The following is a 15,382-nucleotide window of genomic DNA, read 5'->3' as shown; positions in this document are numbered from 1 at the left end:
TTACACCAATACACTTCAACACATCGTTCCCTCCAGCTCTCCATGAAGGGCCCTTTGATGCCTGGCGGGAAGGGGGATGTCTGGCGCTGACCCACTTGTTCCATAGTTTGACCCCCTTACATTCGACAACTGTAAAAGGGACCACGGGGTTGGAGACTCTGAGCGATATCACCATGCCCAGTTGCTGCATTGGGCCTTGGGACCCAGTTCCGGGAGGGACCTCCCGCTCACTTACTAAATTTGAGTCCTTCCTGGTCAAATCCTCGTCCATGAAGGGAGCAATCTCATTTCAATACAAACTTTTGCTGTCCACTACACTTTCCCCCCGACCGAGGTACCTGTCTATGTGGGAAGGGCTGGCCCAACGGGACATCCCGGACGAGGAATGTGCCCATTTATGGTCTGACATTTTAAAATTCAACCAATCCACAGACCTGAGAAAGGCACACTTGAAGACAATGATGGACTGGTACTTATACCCTCCAAGCTAGCACAAATATTTACGGGCACATCGGATAGATGCTGGCGCGAATGTGGACTGCTCGGTGACTTCCAACACATTTGGTAGGACTGCCCAACCATCAGACCTTTTTGGGAGGAAATCTTAGCTCAGATAAAGGACATGTTTGGGTACCCCATCCCGACATCCATGGCTGAAACATTTTTGGGCATCTGTGATCCTATGTTAGAACATCAAACTAGGGCGGACAAGAGAATCATGTGGCTATGTATTGGGGCGGCCAAGGTTACTATTGCGGCGGCATGGAAGAAGGAGGCACCGGCAATATCCCTGTGGCACTCCCGGCTCTGGAGGTTGCTTAACCTGGAACGCATGTCGGATATTTTTAAGGAAGAGTTTAAGAACTTTGAGTTTAGATGGGGTCCGCTGGTCTCCTTTCTCTCACGGGGACTGCCAACAGCAGTTTGTCTCCCTACAGTTCGGACCCTACATCTTTTCCAACTCTACGTAGGCCCCACATCGGCTATCCACTGCCAAGCTATAGACGCCACCACCAGGGTGGGGGGAGGAGGGAGGGTTCGGGGAGGGGTGGGGGTGGGGGGGTTCTGTTTAAATGTTTGACTCTTGGTGCGATTTTGACTTTATCTTCACCTTTGACCCCAGGGAATGACTCCCTCTATATTTGCTTATATTGGAACTATTTTCATGATGTACCTGTGCAGGAAAAGGCTTTCTGCGGAGACTGCGACAGAGCTGACGTAAGCTCACATTGACACTCCCTCTCGGAAGGTCTCTACTATTTACCCGTAAGCTCTAGAATCAGTATCCCTCAGTTGAGCTGCAAATTGTGAATGGGGGGGGGGGTCTAGAGGGCGCACACGCGGAATGGCTGCCTAACGTAGCAGTTCCCGCACCTTGGCCACCTATCCTATAGTTATCCTCTGCCACAGGTTACAAAACTCACCGCTTCGCCTGTCATCCGATGCTTTGAGTCGTCCCCTACACTCGACTGAAAAACTGGTCTGCTGACGACGCTGGAGCCGGAGTTCTCGCCGCTCGAAGTTTGACCGGTGGTGACACTGGAGGTCGCGAACTGAGAGAGCCGGCTGCGAGAGACCACGCAAGGTCGGGGCTTGCTATGAGGTGGTAGGCCCGGCCCGCGCCTGTACACTCGGCATCTGTGTGGCGCCTGCCCGTGCTCCTCGGACCAACGTGTGCTGAGAGCTTACTCATCGGCCTCCTGGCCCCTGCTACGAGTGAAGGTTGGGAGTTTTTTATTTTTGCCCGCACTTAGAGACTTCACCTCTATTTGTACCGGGGATCTGCGCGACTGAGAAGAGGTGGCGGATTGCTGACGACAGCGGGAGGACACTACCACAGCGCTGCACAAGTTTGGTGAAGCTCTACCCCAAAGTCGGTCACCGTCGTCGCAGCCGTCTGCTGGTGAACAGCGTCCAAGGGGGGACGGGGGCCCCCACGACCCTCACTGTGCTGCCGAGACGGGCCTCGAGTTTGCCTGCTTACCGCCCTGCCTCCTGCTCTCTGCTGCGGCCCCTGAGCACTGGCGATTGCACCGCTTCTTAGCACCTACGACCGGGGCATATCGCGCTTGGACCTGGCTCCAGTAAGATCCATATTACTGCCGGCCTATCTTCCCGCCGTGATCCTGTGGGTCGCACTATCACCTCTGTGAGCGGAACTGATTTCGGAGCTACCTGAACAGAGAATTCTCACGACGTGGCAGCACTGCCCATACTTGTCATCGCCTATATACCATGGATGCCGCGTTGGTGCTGACGGAGGCTGCTGATCTGTGCCCCCTAGCTCCTACTTACAACAGGACCCGCGTCCTTCACAGCCCTCGTTGACCGACGCTGGGCACCCCAGTGGAAGGCTTCCTGTGGTGAGGTACTCCTGCTTTTAATATCGCAATACTCCCTGACCAGACCCGGAGGGGGCTGAACCGGAGGGGCGCTGGTGGGCGAAGACACCAAGCTCGGAGGCCAGGATGGTGCGCCCCGAAAACCGCCAAACAAAAATCAGCTTCGATGGCGCTAAAAAGACAACAAAAACGGTCCCTGCTGACCCCTGCTCAAGCGCTGCTGCCACGACCACTGTTACCTCTCCTGCTAAGGAGCTCGATCTGCACCACCTGTTCCAAGAAATGCGGCAGGGCTTCGCCACTGTAGTGGAAAAAGTGGACGGCATGACCGCCAGACTCGACGCCCTGGTTCATAAGGTGGACCGTCACGAGGAAAGAATCACGTCCACGGAACAGCGGATATCTGACACAGATGACATCACTTCCACTCACACCACGCAAATGTCCCGAATGAACAATCTGCTCAGGGTCATAGCGGCGAAGAACGAGGATTTGGAGGCCCGCAGTCGACGCAACAACATTCGCGTCACAGGCGTTCCGGAGTCCACAAACACGGGCAGAATGGAACTTTACGTTGAGAAGCTCCTCAAGGGGTCTATAGGTGAGGACGCATTTTCACCACAATTTATCATTGAGCGGGCGCATCGATCGCTGGCACCAGTCCCTAAACCTGGCCTGCCGCCTAGGCCAATTATTGCTAGACTGCTGAATTACCGCGACCGGGATGCTGCGCTGAGGGCTGCTCGGACCCAACGGACCCTTCAATACGATGGCATTACATTCTCCATCTATCCAGATTTCACCCCAATGGTTCAGGAGGAACAGCGCAAATTCATCCCTGTGAAAAAGAAACTACGCGAAGCTCAGCTGGACTATGCTCTACTCTACCCGGCAAAGCTGCGGATTACACATCAGGGGAAGCAACGTTTTTTCACGAACCCCCAAAAAGCGGAAGACTACTTAAAAACACTCCGCAGGGCTAGAGGAGGTGACCGAAATGCTGAGTCGGACCAGGGGGATGAAGATCCATCTGCAGCAGAGAATGAACACTGACTATGTTTGCCTAACTGGGCTGGATTTCTTGTTGCTCAGCACTGTTGTTCTCTCTCATTGACCTGCGAGCTCCGGGGATGCTGCCCATACACTGCGGAACTGCCTTGACTCATCACTCCTGTGGTAATGTATCCCAAGGTCCACTTTCCCAGCCCTGGCCTCCATCGAGGGCGGTACAGTGTCGGAGGCCATAGGCGGGCAAAGTGACTGTGCGCCCTTGATGTTGTTACCCTATCGGGTGTACCCCATGTTAGCTGTTAACTTGTTGAAATCAGGGAGTGGGGGTGGGGAGGGGGGGGGAGTGGAGGGTGGGAATCGACGGCTGCAGGCATGATTGGGATGCTGTAGTGTGAGGGGGGGGTTCCTTTCTGGGGGGGTAGGGCTTACATGTCAAATGATACTTCGGGCCACTTCATGCTATGTCGTGTTAACTGTTTTGAGCAAATTGATCGACGCTACCTTCCTGTGCGCAGAGGGAGATGTACCACTGCTCCATTGTCAATGGCGGTCTTAGGATCTGATATACAATTGCACTGCATGTCATGGAATGTACGAGGGCTTAACAATGCTAAGAAATGTCGTGATGTGATAGCATATCTCAACAGACAGGAAGTTCATGTTGCCATGCTACAGGAAACTCACTTATCGCCACAAGTGCGGGCCACCTTTGCAAGTAAATGCGCTGGAACCCGCATATTCTCATCCTATTCCACATATGCAAGGGGAGTTACCATCCTCCGTAGGCGCACTGTACCGTTTCAGAAATGTGGGGAACTGACAGATGGGGAGGGTCGCTACACCCTACTATGGGGGCCAATGGGTCGCGACACTATCACATTCATAAACTGCTATGCTCCTAACACAGACACGCCTACCTTCTTCACCACACTCTGGGGCAAGATTATGGACGTAGGCTCCTGCCATATAACTTGGGGAGGAGATTTCAATTTGGCGCTGGCACCCACTCTAGACAGGGCAGACGGGGCGAGTCATTACAAACCCAGGGCAAGGGAGGCCCTGGAGGGTATCGTTGCTGAGGGAACGCTAGTGGACATATGGCGATATTTACACCCGGCCAGAAGGGAGGGCACTCACTTCACGCCACAGGCGGGCACGTGGGCACGACTAGACTATTTCCTTGTTACCACAGAAATCATACCGGAGGTACTGAGAGTCTTACACTTGCAGAGAACATATTCTGACCACAGCCCTGTCCTGATGCATACACGCATACCCGGGTGGGATAGCCCTAGGCCCCACTGGAGGTTACAACCAGCGGCACTCTTAGACAATCTATTCCGGACTGAACTGGGGGAGGAGATAGCTGACTTCTTTCCTAGGAATAAGGGTCCGTTGACTCAGTGGAACACATTTGGGAAGCCTTCAAAGTCACCATCAGAGGATATTGTATATCTAAAAGTTTTGGCGTCCTGCAGGACATACACGCCACTATACGCAAGTTACATACGGAACTGAGGGCACTCGAGCTTCGAATGGTAGAGGAGAATGACCCTACTATACACGCAGAGTTCCGGGACACACTGTCCAAATACGAGGAGGAGGCTAACAGGGAGGCAAAATTCAAGGGTAAACACTGGCAAGCTAGACCGTATTGCGAGGGGGACAGGCCGGGAAAAGCTCTTGCGATGTTAACGCGGGCTTCACGTGACCAAACTACCATCCTGGAGCTTACTGACGACCATGGACACAAGATCAGGGACTCGGATACACTGCTTGCCGCCTTTACCTCACACTACCACACTCTCTACACCACTCACGCTGCGGCTGATCTATCTTATGCAGACTTTCTGGGAGATGTGGCACTCTGCTGGCTTAGTGATGGGGACAGGGCCTTTCTGGCGGCTCCATTCGAACTCGACGAAATTCGCGAAGCCATCATGTCGCTTACGAATGGCAAAGCGCCTGGGTTGGATGGCATTCCAGCCGAGTTCTATAAAACTTACATAGACATCATGGCCCTGGTCCTCGGAGAGGTCTATGAGGAGTCGCTCTTGGATGGCGTTCTACCTAGTTCCATGCAAGAGGTAGTCATCACCTCACTCCTTAAACCCGGTAAGGATCCCGGCTCGTGTAGCTCCTACCGCCCACTATCCCTTTTGAATTGTGACGTAAAGATATTAGCGAAAGTCCTGGCCACTAGGCTCTCCCTCCTCATGACCAGGATTGTATTGCCTGATCAATCTGGATTCGTCTCGGGACGTTCCACCTCTCATAACCTGGGTACCCTGTTCTCGCTCCTCCGCACGGTTCATCCAGACCTACCGGTGGCTGCCGTGTTTTTGGATGCCACTAAGGCATTCGACTCGGTCGAATGGCCCTACCTGTTTTCAGTCCTGACGAGCATGGGTTTTCCCAGACTCTTTATCTCCTGGATACAGCTCCTCTATACACAGCCGACGGCGAGGGTCCTCATCAATGGACGCCTATCTCATTCTGTCGCCATCACTAGAGGCACGCGTCAGGGGTGCCCCCTGCCCCCCCTGCTGTTCGCGATCGCGGTCGAGCCACTGGCCTGTCGGCTTCGCCAGCTGCATCGTGAAGGGGTTGTCCAGTGCCTCCAATGCCAAATAGATGTGTTGTTGTACGCTGACGACATTACGCTTTATGTCAAGTACCCTGATCTTCACCTCAATCCTCTATTAAGAGAGTTTGTGGTATTCGGCAGGATGTCAGGGATACACATTAACTGTTCCAAATCGCAGTTCTTCCCCCTAACTGACGCGGTCACTGACTTCCCCCTGGACTACCCACTGGAGTGGTGCCGGACTGACCTCCGGTACCTTGGCATACAGATCTCACGGGATAGAGAAGAGACGATCCGCTCCAATTATGGGGTGGCAATTACAGCACTTTCGACAGCGGTTGATCGCTGAATTGCCTTGCCGCTATCCATGCCTGGCAGAGCTTCCCTCATTAAAATGGTAGTGCTGCCTCGTTTCCTCTATCTCTTCCTCAATATCCCATATTACCCAGGTGCTTTTTTCTTCAAAACCCTGCGGTCAGAGCTCTGTCGATTGTTCTGGGGAGGTAAGGCCTCACGGCTGAAATGGTCTACGCTCATACTGCCCTACGAATCCGGAGGCTTCGACGTACCTGATCTTGAGGCTTATTACTTGTGCACGCAGGCGCACTACGCATATCATTGGTTGGTCCCCATGCCCTTCATGCCACAGCTGGCGGTGGAGAACTGGATCGTACACCCCTTGCCGCTGTCTGACCTACTCCATTGCCCAGAGTCGGAGATCCAAACTCTGAATACTTCTGTCTCCTGCACCCTAGACGCATGGCGCCGCATAGCTAAGAGACTTTCCTGCAACTTTCCATATTCTCCTACATTGCCCCTAACGTATCACTCTGTGCTCGCTTTATTGCAGGAAAAAGGCTTCGGGCTGCTCTGCAAATGCTTACATATCACCAACTGGGGTGATTTGTTCGTAAATAAGACATTCAAATCCATGGAAGAATTCTTCGCCACCTAGGACCGCACCCCGCTTGACGTGTTTTACTATCTACGCCTCCGTCAGGGGATGAGGGATATCATACCTGACTACCCAAATGAGCCTGAGCTCCTTCGCCCGTTGCATTTTTTGCTCTGCTCGCAGGACCGGACTTATTTGGTCTCTGGCATGTACCACCAGCTCAGATCGGCTATCGAGCCGCCCGAGGCGGGAGCAAGGGCGCACTGGAGTACTGACCTGTCCACTACGCTCACTGATGAGCAGTGGCGCTACTGTTGTTCCCTTACGGCTCGAATATCGGCTAGCAGTAGACTTAAGATGATACACTATAAATTCCTGCATCGGCTGTATTACACACCAGTGAAAAAACTCAGGTTTCGACTGGCTGCTGACGACAGATGTGAGCGCTGCCGTGCTGAACATGCGGGCTTCCTACACTTGGCCTGGGAGTGTCCATCTGTTCACGCGTACTGGCAGCAGGTGACTGATGCTCTCACAGTAATGACCAAGGTTACGATTGCGGTAGACCCACTCCTTACATTGCTGGGGCACACACCACACATACCGAAATCTTCCAGGAAATTCGATGACACCGCGCTACTCTTGGCGAAGCGACGTGTGGCATGCCGCTGGGGCCGAGGCAGGGCACCGAAGTTTTATTACTGGTTATCAGATATGACTTACTGCCAGGAACAACATATTACATTTGCCGAATTGTTACCGATCTCTAACAGACCAAAGGACATCTGGAGTCCGCTAGTCGCCTACTTGCTGGCTCAGGTGGACGACAGTGATGCCTCGGAGCACGGGCAAGCCTATGCATAACTACAGTGCCAACACTGGAGGCTAGAGAGCCTAGATTACTGACACATACATGGTTCATTTCTCCTGTCCTGGTGCACTGCCCCGCAAGTTAATCTACGGGGGATAACCACACACTGGGCACTACCGCGAGTGGACCACATTCTGTGCCGGTTCCGTCGCTAAGCCACCTATCCATATTGTGTTTTTTTTTTTCTTTTCATCAACCAGCCCATGCCGCAATCCCTCATCACTACATGTTATTGACTCCTTAAGATACTGATCATGACCCTCATCCTTTCAATGACCACCTGACACCATGATAACTGCTGCAGCACCATATGGCAATGAACGGCCAATAGCTCATATACACACCTGTCGACCTGGAATTCTTCATACTGACATGTTTACGAAGCCTTACTATATTGGTTACTGTTGGGAACTGATAAAAATGAAAAAACCTGTTCTACTGCAGTGAATCCTAATTGCATGTTCTTCTTTTTCCTGATACAATTGTTTGTTTCCCTATCTTTCCTCTTCACCTCCTTTCTTCTTGGAGTACTCACCAACAGGCATTCCTCAACTGACAGGAATTAACGCCACCGGGCCTCCGGGATGCCGGTTCCAGGGCTGTGTATTACTGATTGTTACTTGATTTGCATATGACGCTGCCGGCCTCCGGGTTGTAGGCGCCTGTGGCAGTGTACTTTATATATTATGCAATAAAGCAGTTTGAACACCAAAAAAAAAAAAAGAAAATTGTGAATTGCCACTTAGAGCTGGGTTCCGCTTTTCTGTCTCCGTGCCTTGATTAATGATAGCTTTCCCCCTGCAAGGGATAATGGGCGGATTGTGCCTTCAGTCTAATTTAAAATTTTTATAAAAACTTCTTTGACAAAACTTATCTCCACAAAAATGGGGAGTGACCCCACAGGTGCTACTCTCAGGAAAAAAAAGACATCACTGGTGTGTAGTGGGTGGATTTCTTCTGCATGATTGGTTTCCCACCTGTGATCCCGCCACAGGAATACACTGAAGAGTGACAATGTGGAAAGGAAAAACTTTCCTTTCTCCTGGTGTGACTATTTCACCATAATCCTCCCTCAACCCCACAAGCACAGGACTTACCAAACCAAATTCTCTTGCTGGGCCATCTGGAAGCAAATGGCTTCCAGCGTGTCCTTGGCTGTTTGGGTGATGTTGGGGTGGCGTTGCCGGTTGAGGAGATGTAGGTGGAAGAGTGGGAGTGGTAGCAGTGCTTCCACTGCCACCCCAGAGGAGTCTTGTGGCCATGGCCGTTGTGGGAGCAACACACCTTACCCTGTGGATGGGCGTTAAGACGTACTGGAGCGGTCCCCCGCACCTGAGCACCGGTGCTGTGAACTGCCTCATCTCGGAAGAGTTTAAGAAATTTTATGTTGTGGCTTCTTTATTATTTGCCTTGTTACGTGGGTGATTTTCCAGATTGCCTGTACCATATGAGCTCACTAGCCCCAAAGCTCAGGGAAAGAGAAGATAATGCATGTTTCATATGTCGACAATGTGATTATTTTATTGCCGACATGAATAAGTCTCAAAAGACAACTGAATTGACTGCCTTATTATAATGTTGAGAATTATCTACATGTTAATTTAGCCAAAACCAAAATAATATTCATTGTTATTTATAAGGTCAGTTTTAAGTTGGTGATATGCTTTCCTTCCATCTAACAGGTTTCTAATTCATATTTAGGCTTATAATTGATAAATGAGTTGGAGTATCCAAGTTTCCAAAGTACTCCCTAAATGTTAAAGTGTTAGCAACGCAATCAAATGCTTTGTTAGTAAACTTTGCACTTCATATAGCAATCATATTCACTTACTGCAAGCACCAGCAGCAATTGCTTTTCAACTCACAAAACTCCACTCAAGTTTGTACCTAGGTGCCCATGGCAGAAGAAGACCAACAAACAGTGGCATGAGCGAAATAGCTGGAACATTGCACGTCTGTATCTATTTGGCTTAGAAATTGCACAGTTCAGCCTAAGAGGATCAATCGTCATCACTGCTCTATTGAGAATTAAATCTACAGAATCAACATTCATTCAACTTGATCAGCTTTGCCATATCAACGACCTTTCAGTTCACTTAGAGACCAAGTCTAACAATAGTGAATGGCCCTGCTGGGTCATGTACCTATCCTCTTCGGTCTCTTTTTCCTTCATTAATAGAGCTATTTAATACTGCCTACATTGTCACAATTATTAACGCTCACCAGTTTGTGGGCTATTCTAAATCTAAGTGCTTTGGTTGCTGCATGATTTTTTTTTTTTAGAAGCAAAGAAGTTCACTTAAAGACCTTTATGTAAGTTTTTGACAGGTGACCTCCCGGGAGCTACATATCACATATGTAGTTCTACGGTAGCTTCTCCCTGATCGCAGCTTACACTAGAGCTCCTGTGCTAAATCAGGACAAAAGCCAAATATATAAACTACAAAACTCCATCATCAAAGCAGACAAGAGAAGGCAACACAGATCCATTTTGGGCGAGAGGATACAATTCAAAGGAATACATAATGGAAATAAGGTTTCAGCAATCATAAGAGCTATATTAAAAGTTTTTTAAGTGCAATAAATAATGTGCTACTTTCCTTATTTGTGTTTTGTAAATGCTTTTGCGTACACAAAACTGAATCCACAAGTTTGTCCAGGCTGCATGTAATGTATGTGAGCAGAACCTTGCTCAATATATCTCATATTTGTCTTGCCATACAGGCTGTGCCTTACTCCAGGGATTACAAACGAAAATATGAATATTTCCGAAAAAAGTTAAAGAAAACGGTAAGTGATTATCTGGCTCAAAAGCGCTTTCCGTCAAGCAGAGCACGTGCCTTTCGCACATTGTGCCCTATACGTCATTCAGTTGATAATATATTTTTAGAACACTAGTTTTCTACTATTCTCAAATTGTTGCTACTGTTTTCATAGCGATGCAAGGGGAAACTATTATCCAAAACTGGATACAGAGCTTTGTGTTGTGGTGCTGCACATTTGGGTGTCTTTATGCTCTTTTACATAGTTATGGTTCCTGTGGAGTAGAACCAACATTAAATATATTATTTAGCTGTATTCATGTGTACTGACTGGATAATGAACAATGTTTATTTGTGTATGCATAACACACAGAATGCATTGTATTACCAGAAATTCTAAAATATAGTAAAGTTATTAGTGTGGGCCTGGCCTTGCAAGATGACCAACAAGACACTCTAAAGAGAAACGCCTAGACAATGCTGCTTTAAAAGTACGTAATATCACCTATTATAGAAAAAAGAGTTGACTGTGACTTTGTAACTGCCTACAAAACTGCACTTCATCAACACTATGGCTTAATGGAACTGGGTATAGCCCACCATTATGCTCAACAGAATCCTGGTGATAGTGAGAAAATGGTGGACCGAGCCATTGTCAAATAATGGGACGAAAGTAAGGTTGGATCCAGATGAGCAGAGGTTAGATGGTGCTGCAAGACCTGCCTGAAGAGTGGTGAGCTGCATCAAATGTTCATTTCTGCCCCTCACTGGAATGTGGAAGGGTGGACCAGGTGTGTGCAGGCCTTGAGGGTTCAGCTTGGATAGAACTCCATAAATATGAGAGCCAATTGCTCCAAGCGATTAACCTGCCGACCAGAATGAGGATTAGGGGAGCCAAGGGGCTCAAGTCCCAGCAGCGCCAAAGCATAAGGCAGCCACCCTTTAGGCCCAACAGACTCCTAGTGATAGCAAGGGATCGTTAGGTCGAGCCATCGTCCGACACACATGGGGGAACGGACCATGGCCCCTTACTGTGAGGCCCAAGATAGAAGAGCAAAGGCTTGAGTGATGAGCTGCATCAAAGGATCCTGAATCAGACAAGGCCAGTCCCTGGAAAGGTGCTCGGCACTGGGGTTCTGAGGAGATCTCAGAGGTAAGTGTTGCGGGGCTCAGCAGATGCTCTTACTGTATTGGAGCTGTCCTTCATCAGGGATTGAGCTGCAGACAGAATATTGAACCATGGGAGGTCACAAGGCTGGATGCCGGGGATTCCCCTGCGCCCAATGAGAACCTGAAACTAGCAATGACAAGATCAACATTTATGGCATGGACTTGGCGGTGTGGGAGGGCCTGGTGTAGCTGTGCAGCCTTTGTGCCTAGTATTGGCAAGTTATTATCACAAAGAGTGCCCGCTCATTGTTTGCCTGCCCCTGGGCTTTAAAAACATTTCCTACACACCATGTATAAGAAGGAAGGTTGGATGTTGGACCCAGCCTCGCCTAATTACAATCTGCACTAATACATTGGATACTGCTTGCAGTCGCAGTAGCAAAACATTAAAACATATTTTGGTGTGGCGCAAGTGACCTGCCCATTATAACTGACAGAGAGACTAGCTACTGGAAGTGATAGTTTCAAGCAGTTGACCACCTGTGCTGTTATACCATTTGTTTCAGCACACATAACCCTCTCAGAATGCAGAAATACAAAATTGCCAAACATGCTCAAACTAATTCCATTACCCATATGCAACCCCTCCATTACATGCCTCAAAGGACACATGAAGCAGACAAGTAATTCACTCTGAACTAACTTAAATGATCAATCTAGTGAGCCCATGATGCCTGATCTGCTTCTAGTCAGACAAAATCCAAGGAGAGTACTAGAAAACAAAATTGATGCAGTGAAGATTGAGGTGACCTTAATTAGGGAAGGTAGTCGAAGAAGTCCAAACAACCAAAAAGGATGTCAAAGGTTTGCAAAGAGAGGTGAGCACCTTAAAAGAAATGGTGGTGACATAAACAATGTTAAATTAAATTGTGGAAGACAAATTAGAGGATATCCAGGGCTGCTCCAGAAGGAATAATCTGAGATTTATAGGATTTTCTGAAAGGCCAGGAGGAATGTCAACAAACTCATTCCTTGACAACTGGATCATGGAAGTTCTTAAACCCCAGGCTCTGTCATCAATGATTACAGTAGAAAGAGCCCAGAGAGCACTGGTTCCCAACACCCCCTCTAGGAACATCTACAATGAAGCTCATAGCTAGATTCCTAAACTATATCAACAGACATTTTATAGGAAGTTTGACAAACTAGCGACTTCCATTTTTAGAATCCTATGAATGTATATTTCCTGACTATTTGAAAAACAAAAACATTCAGTGATTTGTAACAAAATCTAAAAGCTCTAAAGCCGAAATGCATGCTAGTTTATACAGCTGGCTTAAAAATAAATGTAAAGAGCAATTTGTTACATACACCAGAAGAAGCAAGAAGACTGGTAAAAGATTAATCTGAAAGAGACACGTTAGTGATAGATTCCTTACCTTAGAATATCCCCAGGTGTCAGACTGGATCCGGAAAGTTTTTCCCCTGCGTGTCAGTATTTGGTGTTGTGCGACTCCGTGTCCATCGCTGGCATCGTAAGCGATGAGATGACGTCACAGAGACTACTTAGGCGCCACCCATGTGCGCTGACGTCAGTTCTTTGTTTTTCCGCGGCAGCAAGCGCAGATCGGTTAGAGCGTGTACCCTAGTCACTTTTTGACTAACTATTTTGAGACTTTTGTCTCTACTTCTTTTGAATCTTGACTCCTGGTGCCAAGTAGAGATGCCTGGGTTTGAATCCTGCGGGGGCCTATCGCCGACGATGTCGGTGGCAGACCTCCACGGCGTTTGTCACTACTGTCTGGAGCGCGACCATGACTCCCCGTCATGTTCTGACTGTCTGGCCATGGCTCTGAAGGCTTTGCGGGAGTGGTCACGAAAGCTGCCCAGCAGTCGTCCCTTCGCCGTTCGATGTCCAGGGGTCGCTCGAGGGACCGGCCGCGGAGCCATCGTCATCGGTCCTCGGGGTTGAAGTCTTCACCCTCGGAATTGGGTAAGAGACATCACAAGAAAAAGTCAAAGAAGCGTTTACGCTCTCCGACATCCCACCGTCGGTCTCTGTACGCGGACAAGGGGCCCAGGGGTTCTTCCCCCGCGACTCCGTTGGAACGGAGAATCCCATAGGCCTACCCACCTTATTCTGCTCCGTCAGCGACTCCGGGCCACGTGCAAGAATTTCTTGCCACCATGGACTGCCTTTTCAGGCCTGGGGCTCCCGCCGGCGCACCATCGGGCCCCGCGGTCCCAGTTGAGGGCCCTTGCTTTCAGCTGCTTCCGCCACTGATGCCGCCGGCTGCGCCGGCCCTGGTGCCGCAAGGTCCTTCGCCGGCGGCTCTGGCCCCGGCGCTGCAGGATCCTCGGCCGGCAGCTCCAGCCCTTGCACACCCCGCAGCTCCGTTCCCGGCGCTGCAATGGGTCCTGTTCATCCCACGTCCACCCTTACCCGGGCTTCGGACAATTATGCTCCAGCTTGAGACCCTAATTGGGACATGGAGCCGGATCATTTGTATTCCCCTGTTCCACCCCTACCGCAGCAGCCTGAGCCTCGGGCCGTGGAGGAGGGGGATGACTGGGAGGGGTCTGAGGACCCTCTTGCATGGCAGTGCGAGTCTAAACAGAAATGAGCGGAGGAATCTGAGGATGCAGGTGGCCTTGACCTCTCCTCTGAGCCTGGTTTTTGTCTCCTCCCGCTGTCATGGAGGAGGGCGTCACATATACTGTGGTGCTCCGTAGAGCAGCTGAGGCCCTTGACCTTGATCTTCCTACTGTTGCTTTCAAAACAAACCTCCTTACTGAAATACTTCAGCCGGCGGCAAGTTCTATGGAAACTCTGCTTCCGTTCAATGATGCTTTGACAAATGTTTTGATGGGCACCTGGTCTAGACCAGCCACAGGGGTTCCTGTAGATAAGTCAGTCAGTCAGTCAACAAGCTTTATTCGATGATTGTCATAAAAGCATACAGTAAATATAAGAATGTTTAAAACAAATAAATATTCTTAAAATTTAGATAAAATAGCGCTAGTAAAATATCATAAGTATACTATTAAAAGGTACTATAACACAAATCTTGAATAAGAAAATTTTTGCATCCATAATATTAAATTAATTTGTTAACAATTTGATTCTAATGGACCATGCCCACCCCAGAAATTTTGCTGTGGCTACATACACAGTCGAATTGCTGCAGGTACAGATTATTCTAAGTGCAACCAATCCACTATTGGTACCCAGCAACCTGCACATTGGGCGCAGCCAAAACCCGGCGGGGGGCCGCGTACGCTGGACATTCAAACAATAGGTGACCAATAGATTCAGAGAGTGCCGTACAACCTGAACAGGAAGGTTTATCCCCTGAAGACCATCTGCTGGTAAAAGCTCTTACAGGCAAACTCCCAACTCTCAATTGGAAGTAAAGTTTACGGTCCAGTGGTTTCAGAATGGTGTCCCAAAAAGCTTCCAAATTTGGGGGCCCTTTTTAATGTCCAAAAACATACTGGTCAAGGAACAGGGGTCTGTTTTCCTAATGAGTTTATGGGCCACAGACTTCCAGTATAGGTCCTTGAGTACCTTCTTGGGGGGGAAACCTTGCGTTCACTGGGTCCTCCCACAATTCTCTTAGGCCAAGTTCACATAAGACACTCCGAATATGCACCAGCCACTTAATTTTATGGGAATTGCCACTGGAAATTATGCCCAGCAATCCCCGAGTGGCCAGTTCTGGCGTGGTCCAGATCACCCTCGAGTATAAAACTGGGCGTAGGGATGCAATAAGGGCTATTGGAGACAGCCATAGGTCATAAAAA

The 15,382-nt window shown here is 49.3% G+C and overlaps 1 protein-coding gene across 3 annotated transcripts in view; it reads left to right on the top strand.

Moving 5' to 3' along the window:
• Positions 1-15,382, top strand: part of NEDD4 (NEDD4 E3 ubiquitin protein ligase) — a 1,992,497-nt gene that overhangs the window by 1,379,045 nt on the left and 598,070 nt on the right. For all 3 annotated transcript variants that reach the window (XM_086958341.1, XM_086958342.1, XM_086958340.1), the window contains one exon: positions 10,431-10,496. In XM_086958341.1, coding sequence (XP_086814467.1) covers positions 10,431-10,496 — 66 coding nt within the window. The remainder of the gene's footprint in view (positions 1-10,430; positions 10,497-15,382) is intronic.

This window comes from Lissotriton vulgaris, chromosome 2_1, assembly GCF_964263255.1.
Source record: "Lissotriton vulgaris chromosome 2_1, aLisVul1.2, whole genome shotgun sequence".
NCBI classification, from domain to species: domain Eukaryota; kingdom Metazoa; phylum Chordata; class Amphibia; order Caudata; family Salamandridae; genus Lissotriton; species Lissotriton vulgaris.
Note: the sequence above shows the minus strand (reverse complement) of the source record. Positions and strands in the feature narration are given on the sequence as shown.